Genomic DNA, 10,045 nt, shown 5'->3' with positions numbered 1-10,045 from the left:
TGATTGTATTCGCTACAGAGGCCTAAAAACAAATCAGTTGTCCTGTGCTGGAAAACTGTGTGAGGTAGCTTAAACAAACATCAACATATTTAGGAATAAGTACACATTTTTAACTGAATGATAAAATGTTTAATAAATTGTTTTTGACATGTCTGTGAGACAGAATTGCGTACGAGTTGCTGTGCAATTCGAGTAATCTTTTATTATCACAGACTTTTTTTTTTTTTATTACGATTAACCGGAAGTACCTTGCGCACTAAGCGTAGTGAGCGAAATCAAAAGCGGAAGTCCTTCACACTGTTTAAAGCGGCACGTCCTGCGTTAGGAGGAAACATTTCAGACAAAATGATCAGTAAAATAGTCGGTCCGAAGTATGTGGCCATCGTCAAATCATGGTAAGTAGTGTTTTTTATATATCGTGCTAGTGGTACAAAAGCGGATAGTCAGACTTTTGGCTAACATAATCTTGGTGTGTCCTTAGCTAACATTAGCTTTTAGCCTAGCTGAGGTCATTGCTGTGGGGACATGCCGACTTTAGCTTTCTGTCATCAGAACTCAGGCTAACAATGCCTAAAATGAGTTTTGAAGTAATAATAATAATAAAAAAAAGAGTTGCCTTTGCCCAGATGCATTGTTGTTTGTACCCCTGATCCTATAGACAAGATTTAAATTTCATTCCTTTATTAGCCAGTTTGAATACGTTTAATTTCATCAACTAAGCTAACGGTTAGCTAGCTGCCTGATCTCATTTGAAGGGCTTGACTCTTATTCTCGTCATGTATTTGTCAGAAAGATAACCAGTGCAGTAATTATTTAGTTTACAGGAGTCAAGGATCATGTCAAATGAATGTCCTTACCTAAATGTTTACTTAGCCTGTCAACTGATGTTCTTGCTGTTGTTTTTTGTTTGATATTTGTTGCACAAGGAATAATTTTCCAGCTTGAGATAAAACAACAGTCCTCACACAACTTGACCCTTCAGCTTGACCTCTAATAGTTTCAGGATTTGTGTTTTCATTCCCTAGTACTCTGACCTTGTAATGAATATGAGCTTGTGAAACAAAAAATTGTGCTTGATCTTTGTCATTAGGGCTCTAAATAGAAGATCAACTAGTAAATCTTGACTGTGGTCTGTTCTCCGCAGGGTCCCAACTCTGACTGTATGGGGCACAGTCGGAGGCGTAGCTCTCGTCCACTTCACAGACTGGCGGTTGTTTTTAGATTATGTTCCCTACATCAGTGGCAAATTCAAGAAGGACCAGTAATGGCACTCAGGTAAGTCCAAGGGATGACTGCAGAAATAAGAGTTGGGGAAATGCAGTAGCATGTGATGAATAAGGCTCTTCAAGCAGTCATTGCCGGTTTCAAGAGATGGCTTTCACACTAGCCCAAATGAACCGTACTAACCGGCCGGATCTGAGTTCATTTTAACAGAAACAAAGTGTTTATGTGTGAAAGCATCCCGGGATTTGTTTGTCACAGCAAAACCACATTTCTACTGTACAACCTAATGGCTCTGTCTCCCCCCCCCCCCCCCTCAGGTTGGTGCTGTTTTTTTACACTAAGACTTTAACATGGAACAAGAACTGTTGCAGCTGGTCAGCAAGTCCATGCCAGGCCACTGGAAGCTGTCATCTTCATCCTGCAGCTCAAGTCCACCATCAACACCCTGTTAAATACACTGGAGTTTGGCATTTCAACGTTCCGCAACCAGTGACTGTGTGAATGGAAGGAATATAAAAACAGAGACGATGAATAGACTTTGTTTTTTTCTTCCCTCTTAGTTTGCGGTCGGGTATTTATTGCAGTCATCAGCCCTCTGTGTGCTGCGACTCAAACCTGATTCACAAATGGAAAAATCTGTCTTTCATGTCATGCTGTAATTGTTGAGTAAAGACAAGTAAAGTATGTGGGATTTATCCTATATTGTGGTTGTGTGTAATTATTTCACTTGCAGTGATTTAGACATTGTCTTCACGCTCACAATGTCAAAGTCAAACTGATCCTGAATATAGCTCCATCAGTGGAGTTTGGCTAAAGTGTGCTTGGACTGTGTCAGGTCACTGAAGGACACAGTCATAAAAAATCCTGAACTGTGCCTGCTATTGGTTGACATATCATAACTGATCATTCTCAAAAATATTCATAATTTTACTTGTGTGTTCACAGACATCAGTGATGAAAACAAAGCATCAGAACACACAGTCTATTAAAGAAGCAGCCAAACAATTTGAGGTGGCTGTTACTGAGTTTTAGATGGGGCTATTTTTTTTGCATAGTTTATCTGTGCAAAAGAGTTTCTGTGTGCAAGTCTTATACTGTACGCTGTAACTAAAGGTTGCCATAGAGTTACAGGATTACCACAAACATCATATTTAGTACAGCTGTAGGACTTATTTACCAGTATGAACCTGGAATAAAACAATATGAAAAGTACATAGTTATAAGCAGCAAAATGTACCAAGTGTCACAAGTAACAACACTCAATATACATAATGGCTCTTTAACTGATATTGGCATGTTAATATAGTCCAACATTGAAATATCAAACTACTATAGGGTACTTGTACTGCACTTAGTTTTATGTGTGTGTTGTTACCTGATTTTATTATAAAGAATGTTTATCAAATACTCAGTCTACAAAGGAACTAACTACATATAAACGTTGTAGGTTGAAAGGCACCAAGATTTAGCTAAAGTTGAGTGAAGTACAAATCTGAAAAAACAAAAAAACAAAACAAAAAAAAAAAACTTATTAAATTATGTACAACTAAGTACCTCAACGAACGGTCTGTATTCGAGTGTGGTACTTGAATAGATCTACTTCATTTACTCAAACTACTTATTTTAGTTCAGTTACTTTCCACCTCTGACAGTATGTAGTGTATAGACCTGGACCATCTTCGGACTAGTTTGCGGGAGTGTGGCGGATGTCTTCCGCTCATTATGCCACAAGGCTGGCGGAGTGATCTACAGCTGTAAAGGTGCTGACGGGAGACGAGCAGCATCGGGGATCGATAACAAACCAGACTCGGCGGAATATTATGACTGCAATAATAGGCAGCTAGCTGGCTTCTTGTCTTTAATAAGCCAGAATCGCGGGCAAGCAAATCAAAACAACTGAGACCATGGAAAGAAGAAGGTGGGACTTTTACACGTACAGTCGACGGAGTTGTTAAAATAAAGTTTCTCTGCAGGAAATGAACGCATGCATACGAGCGTTTTGCAGTTGAGAAAAACACTTCGCAAACGACCAGGTCTTGGTTATTTAAACTTTTCTCACTTCAGCTAATTGTAGACTTTTGATAGTTTGGAGTTTAATACGCTAAGAAACTCTCGGCTTTGAGCAGTAGTTATCACGCAGGTTGTTGGTACATTGACGTCCCCGACGCTGCTAGCTTGATTAGCTAGCTAAGTTTCATTGTTTACACACGCTTGACTTGCGGTGCGTTGGGCCCCGGCACAGCTACGCCAGTGTTGAAAAATCAGTGTATAAAATCTCCGCTGCAGCTCAGTGGTGTAATTTAGACGGCGTAGCTGAACAATTTGCTGCCTCGTGTGTGGCTCACCGCTGGTTTATCTGCTTGTAAGTCCCTTAAATGAGCAGCGACATCACTCGACACATTGGTACGTTTGAAAAGGCAGCCAGTCTGTTGTATTGGTTTCAAAGATGGAGCTCAAAGTTCCTCCTTCGCAGCCTGAAAACACATCGTTTTCACTTTCTTTGGCTGATTATGCCTCTTTTAAAAACAGTGTGGGCACCTGACTCTTCGTTGTTACACCTGTGAGGGCGGGAATACCTCCACCTTTTGATGGTGTTACAGGTTATATGCAGACAGGTGATCTTAGAAAGCTGCTTCAGCCTGTGAAGAGATTATCTAGAGAAGCCATGTGTGGGTGTCCAGAACAAAAGTGAGTCGTGAGTTATTGAAGAGGTTCATGTTGTGATGATGAGGTTTGTGTTTCTTTCTAGTGTACCTGTGAAGCGTATTCTCCACAAGCCCCAGATCGTCCGGAGTCTGGGCAGCAACCTTCACACAAATGTGAACCCCAGCCAGGCCATGGCGGGACGGTCCCTCCTGAGCAAAGTGCCACGCAGCAGGCACAAGCATTTCTATGACATCAACCATCAAATCAGGGTGAGTCTGTGTTTGGGGTTTATAAGGCACACATGAGTGTTCAGAAAACCCCCAAACACAATCAATTTGGTGCAACAACCTACACAAAGCTCAATGCCTGTGACACTTATTCACCTCCCTTGGATTTAGGGGTGCGCTGATACCACTTTACAGCAACGTGGCGATAACCTCCTGTCAGTTGAGCAGGTAGACAGAGGAGGAGAAATGTCAGCAGAATGGAAACTATGTCCAGCTACACTGTCAAGTGGTGGGGTGAAAAGTAGCTCATGTAACGAGCTGTTTGATAAAACATATGAAGAACAAACATAACGCAGAGTTCACGGAGTTTATAGTTTATGAATGGTTGCAGTGGGAAACCGCAACAACCAGCTTTGCGGCAAACGCTTGAGAGAATGTCAAGAGATGACGCTCAGGTGGTAAAAATAACTGAAGGTCTTACCCAGTACATTGCTCTCATACAGCAGTCTCAGAGCTTATCAGTGGACACTTCTGGAAAAGACTTTTATCTGTTGTGGCTCAGTTTGAGGAGTTAACCTGGAAAATGAGCTCCTCTGATGCTTTCACTTCAGAGACTTTTAACCAAAGAAACAAATGAGGTTGTCCAGACGTTTCCCTGACAGGAAAAACCCACTCCGCTGCATTACAGCCATACTCGAGCTGAGGTAATGAGCATGTGTGAGCGAACGTGCACGTGTGGGTCAAACTTTGTCATTATGACCAACATAAAACTTTCAGATCAGCCAAAATATTATTTTCTGGGTTGTAGGTGTAAAGCTAGTTTTTTCTCAGACATCAACTCTGCTACAAGGTCGAGCAGATGGTGATGCTGGAGCTGCAATAGGTGTCTGGAGGAGAGGCAGACAAGCAGGAGGATCTGAACCACCTGCCAGAAAGCTACACCAGGCACAGACCAGCAGCGGTCTGGACAGTGTGTTTGATGAAAAAGCAGATGAGCAGTGCAGCAGTGGGAGCACCCGTCCAGTTAAGCTTGGTTTAGGCTTCTGCGTCGCGGCGACGCCGTACCTACGCCGTCGACGCAGACCCCTACGCGGACCCTACGCCGTAGCCTGACGCGCACCTCCAAAAAATCCTGACTACGCGTCGCGTCGACGCGTAGTGACGTGAACGTCGAGGACTGTGATTGGTCCGTTCAGAACGTAATTTTCGGTTCAGTCGCAGCCCTATGGTCGCAGCACAACAACACCGCCATTTTCAAAGTTTCTGTGGTGAGAGCTACAAGAAAAACTGGACCAAGCCGAAGAAAGAATTATCGAGGAGGTACGCAAGTACGACCACCTCTACAACTCCTCTTCGCGGCAGCAAGAGCCCCCCGAAACCATACAAAGACACAGCCGCACCCCCCTAGCGGCTTGGCGGTGAATTGCGGAGCAACGCGTTCCCTCGACGCAGAACTACGAATGCTCAGTGACGGCGTAGGGTCTACGCCGTAGGTACGGCGTCGCCGCGACGCAGAAGCCTAAACCAAGCTTTAGAGACATACCTGAGGGAGAACACAACAAACCAGTGCAGCACAGGGTGGATGGTTAACAAAGTGCAGTTTCCCTCTCTGGCCCAAAGGTCACACAGTAACTCTCAGCAGTGGAGTGGAAAGTGAAAAGCTGTCAGTGTCACGTTTTTTAGCTGAAAACAGAAACAGGCTTCCAGCTTTTCATCAAAAACAACCTTCCTGTCACTTTTCTGAAAAAGACCGTCCTCACAGACAGCACTGACATGATAACGTGTCAGTTGTTGTGCTGCGGTTGTATGCTGTGTGGTCCTGAAATCCACTGAATGTGTGACAGGTTACACTGAAGTGAGATGAGCGGCAGCACCGTGTTCCTTCAGGAAACCTCAAATTTGATAACAGTCAGAAAGTGAGGAACATCTGATGGCAATAACACATGTTTTCAAAGTCATTGTTAGAACTGTGATGGTATTTAAGTACTCATATTGGTATGTGGTATCAGCAAGTACCCACATGTAAGTCCTTGTACTTGTTCTGGAAAAGCAAAAGTGGTATGGCGCATCCCTACCTGTAGCTGCTGAAGAGCAGCCATAGATCGCTTACTGCTCACAGGTGTCATATTCTAAAGTTTTATTTAGGTGTAATAGAAAATTGGTCAAAGTGTTGCCCAATCAGTCACGTTGTTGTCTCTCTTCAAGGCCAAGCCTGATTTAAACACAACACTACCAGTTCGACAGACAGCGTCCATCTTCAAACAACCAGTGACCAAGGTAACAAATCATCCCAACAACAAGGTGAAGACAGACCCACAGAAGGCTGTGGACCAACCCAAACAAGTAAGTCAGAGGGCAGAAAACATTCCAGTTCTTTAAACTGTCTTTAGTCTCTGTCCTTTGTCGTGTTTTCAGGAGATGATAACTTCACCTTTGATTCAACACTGAGTCCAAAAACGCTGGGACACTGAGTACAATATAAGTAAAACAAAGTGATTATTTGCTCAATTGAAAACAGCACAAAGACAATATATTTAACATTTATTATTGAACACTTTGTGAACACATGATTGGACAAAGGATATTAATACAGTTCAGGAACACTTCGTAAAACTGTTGTCAGTAAACACAGTTTGTTTGCACATGATTGTGTTCTGGTTTTCTTTACATTTTTCACAGTGTCCCATCTTTTTGGAATCGGGGCTGTACTACAGAAAGGCACGCGAGACGTAGCTGACCAGTATAAAACCAGTGCCCCACTGTGTTTTGTTATGTCTCTTTCTAGCTTTGCTGTAATGTTGAGAGTGCTGACTAGTTAGTTCAGCCTACTTCATTGTCCTGATAAATTATTTTAGAATATAATGATGTATGTTTTCAGTGTTTTGATTTTTTTTTTTTTTTTTTCTTTGGGTCTGCTTCGATCTTCAGCTGTTCTGGGAGAGGAAGTTGAGCGGCTTAAATGCATTTGATATTGCAGAGGAGCTGGTGAAAACCATGGATCTTCCCAAAGGCTTACAGGGTGAGAGTAACCTCAGCAAACATGATACACATGTCTGATTCAAAGCTGGATTTTATTTTATTTTTTTTAAGAAGCTTGACTTGTGCCTGCCTCCCTGTCGCCCTCTGCTTAGGTGTTGGGCCTGCGTGTTCAGATAAAACACTGCTTTCTGCCATCGCCAGTGCCCTGCACACCAGCCCCGCTCCTGTCACCGGGCAGCTCACCGCTGCAGTGGAGAAAAATCCTGGAGTCTGGCTCAACACAACACAGCCTCTCTGCAAAGCCTTCGTCGTGACTGATGACGACATCAGGTGAGATGTGCACACAGCCGTAGTTTCCTCACTGTGGGGTTCATCAGTGTCATTAACACATACATTTCTTTTAAGCTGATGATTTTGTCAGTTTTTAAGGCGGCCATTCAAGGTGTGAAATGTGAATCAAACTGTGAAAGTGCTGTAAATGCAGTGACTTCACCAGTTTTGAAGTCGAGTGTTCTGTTTTCGACGCTGAATCCGAATGTTTTGCATGATTATATCCACTGATGTGGAATTTCCTGTCAGGATGGGAAGATCAAGAGTCCTTGGTTAAGACGTGGGGGGGAATCTTTTTTCTATCAATGGCCATTTCAATTTTTACAACATCTTTCAAGGGCCACACTAAATTATTGAACACATATATCACACTGACCTCTAATGCGATGGCTGGAACTGCTTCTTCTTGGCGAGGCGATATCAGATGGCAACGAGGCACCCCTTCACAAATTGTCCTTCTAAATGAGGTTTCAGCTTCTTCGCTATTATCTCGCTCACCACAAAACTTGCCTGTAGAACGTCATCTCTGTCAGAATGTGGTCTGTAAAAGCCGCTTGTTGGGCCTCCGAACTCCACTGAAGAACATTCAAATTATCCAAGTACATTTGCTCATGCTGGATGTTCCTGACCGCTGGTAAAAGCGTCCAAACTGGGATGTTCACAACATATTAGGCTGAATAATCTTAGTTAATGAATTATAACGAAAGTGTAACAATTGATGTTTAATCAAGCCTCACTTCCGTCCTTCCTTCCTTCCAACCCTCATTTGGTTGTCAGATGACAATGACTGAACATATAAAATTGCTATACATGTTCCACTGCTCGTGAGGATGTTAGAGCTTAATCATTTTCATCATCATCATCATCATCATCATCATCATCAAGTCTTAGCCATGAGAGGTTTGTTTTCATTGGTGCCATTTTTTTATTTTCTCCTTGTCTGCATCCTTCAGGAAGCAGGAGGACCTGGTGCAGAATGTGAGGAGGCGTCTTGAGGAAGCCCTTTCGGCTGATATGTTGGCTCATATAGAGGACACCGCTGCTGGCTCAGCAGCCAACAAAGCAGAGGAGAAGGTTGAGCAGGTGGACAAGGAGGAATTATAGCCAAGGTATGGGACCGGCATCAGTGTTGCTGAATCTTTTTCTGTTGATTCATCCATTCCTACTCGATCGTCTTACAGCTCCTAACATGTCTCCTTTCTCATCTCTCCACAGGCTTGTTTGACATGAAGTTTGCTGGTAAACTCCTTTCATTCTGAAAAAAATTGGCCCGATGAATATTTTTTATACACTTCTGATTGAAATAGACCCTAAATGCAGACATTCTGCAGGTTTTGTTAACCTAAACAAAGACTGTTTTCTTTATTTGTGTTTTTTTTTTCTTTTTTTACATGAGACAATGTAATCCTGCAAGGGTGCTTTGATTTTAGTTCATGTTTACCTCTACTCATGTATGTGGCAGGTATGGATGGTGGTCAATACAATCAAGTGTTACGTTTAGTTAACAGCTGTTCAAGCTCAAAGTTGAGAACACAAACCTGGTGTGTGTGTGTGTGTGTGTGTGTGTGTGTGTGTGTGTGTGTGTGTGTGTGTGTGTGTTTGAATGTATCCATTCATGTTGAGAACCTCTTAAGTGTATTTTTCTTTTTAACTGTTCTACCTGAACAGGTTGCTCTTTTATATTTTACTCTGGCACTGTAGGTAGTGTGTTTATATTTGGAAACATAGAAAGGTTGCAGTCTGTTTACATGCACACAACCGCTCTTGTGGCTGTGAATGTTAAAATTTCACCTGTTTGATTAAAGGTTTTACAGTTCAAAGTAGTGTTATCTCTCACATTAACCTGAGTTTACATGGTTTTGAAGTGTAAATCACGGTATTTGTATTGACAAAAGAATGATCAGTATTGTTTTGCCAACTACATTTGAGTTTAAACAGTAACAGAAAACAGTGTGTACCCTCCAGAACATAAAAAAAAAAACAACGCTGATGTACCTCATAACATGTTGTACTGTACCTCATTCTGAGATTCATTATTTGTCTCTGTGCCACTGTGTCACTGTCAAATAAATGCAACTCTTTTATGTCTAGTGTAGAGTGTAATTTATTCTGTCATTATCTTTCATCAGTATAGGAGGTTGTGGAGGTGGACATGCTTTTGGATTTCCATCATCAAAGTTGTAATCCCTTTTTCTCTGAAGGATGGCTTCACATTTTTCAAGTCTATTTTAAAACAATACACATGCCCATGTGTATATTATGGACATGTTATTGGTTGCTGTAATAATTCTTCCTTTCTAAAATCTGCAGTCTGTATTGGTCAGACGAAACTGGCATCTTCCAAAGTTACAACCTTTCCGCTTGTCCTAAATTCCCTCTGTGTCACTATCCCTTTACCCCAGCTAAGAAAGGAAACAAAGAGGGAATTTGGTACTAAAAACAGCCATTTTAGGAGCTGATCTCTTTATGACCAGTATGGACAGGAGGAGCAATCACAGCGGTCATGAACTCTTTCAATGTTTGTAAGGGCATGTGAGGGTTGTTTTAAGATAAACTTGATGTGAGCCTATCCTTCATTTATTTCAATTTATGGTACAATAAAAGGCGGCGCATGCAGTGTTTTTAAACTAAGTACATGC

The 10,045-nt window shown here is 42.1% G+C and overlaps 2 protein-coding genes across 2 annotated transcripts; both read left to right on the top strand.

The window, feature by feature from the left end:
• The first annotated feature begins 261 nt into the window (after window positions 1–261).
• On the top strand, window positions 262–1,924 carry uqcr11 (ubiquinol-cytochrome c reductase, complex III subunit XI). The gene is made up of 3 exons (XM_076745266.1): window positions 262–395; window positions 1,145–1,275; window positions 1,542–1,924. Exons 1-2 carry the CDS (start codon window positions 346–348, stop codon window positions 1,263–1,265), a joined length of 171 nt encoding a protein of 56 aa, XP_076601381.1. The 5' UTR covers window positions 262–345; the 3' UTR covers window positions 1,266–1,275; window positions 1,542–1,924.
• Window positions 1,925–2,953: 1,029 nt separating this feature from the next.
• mbd3a (methyl-CpG binding domain protein 3a) lies at window positions 2,954–9,490 on the top strand. Its single transcript, XM_076745422.1, has 7 exons — window positions 2,954–3,142; window positions 3,974–4,139; window positions 6,303–6,440; window positions 7,026–7,116; window positions 7,229–7,406; window positions 8,360–8,515; window positions 8,622–9,490. Exons 1-6 carry the CDS (start codon window positions 3,129–3,131, stop codon window positions 8,508–8,510), a joined length of 738 nt encoding a protein of 245 aa, XP_076601537.1. The 5' UTR covers window positions 2,954–3,128; the 3' UTR covers window positions 8,511–8,515; window positions 8,622–9,490.
• The last annotated feature ends 555 nt before the right edge of the window (window positions 9,491–10,045 follow it).

The sequence above is a fragment of the Chaetodon auriga genome, chromosome 12, assembly GCF_051107435.1.
Source record: "Chaetodon auriga isolate fChaAug3 chromosome 12, fChaAug3.hap1, whole genome shotgun sequence".
In the NCBI taxonomy this organism is placed as follows: Eukaryota; Metazoa; Chordata; class Actinopteri; order Chaetodontiformes; family Chaetodontidae; genus Chaetodon; species Chaetodon auriga.
The sequence above is the reverse complement of the archived record's forward strand: the minus strand, read 5'-3'. Positions and strand labels throughout refer to the sequence as shown.

What these genes read in the sequence shown, in the direction of transcription:
- uqcr11 (XM_076745266.1), top strand. Translation starts at nt 346, where the DNA reads ATGATCAGTAAAATAGTCGGTCCGAAGTATGTGGCCATCGTCAAATCA. An exon ending in GTGGCCATCGTCAAATCATG is followed by an intron (nt 396 to 1,144) that starts GTAAGTAGTGTT and finishes TGTTCTCCGCAG; the next exon opens with GGTCCCAACTCTGACTGTAT.
- mbd3a (XM_076745422.1), top strand. An exon ending in CTGTGGACCAACCCAAACAA is followed by an intron (nt 6,441 to 7,025) that starts GTAAGTCAGAGG and finishes TTCGATCTTCAG; the next exon opens with CTGTTCTGGGAGAGGAAGTT. An exon ending in GTGACTGATGACGACATCAG is followed by an intron (nt 7,407 to 8,359) that starts GTGAGATGTGCA and finishes TGCATCCTTCAG; the next exon opens with GAAGCAGGAGGACCTGGTGC.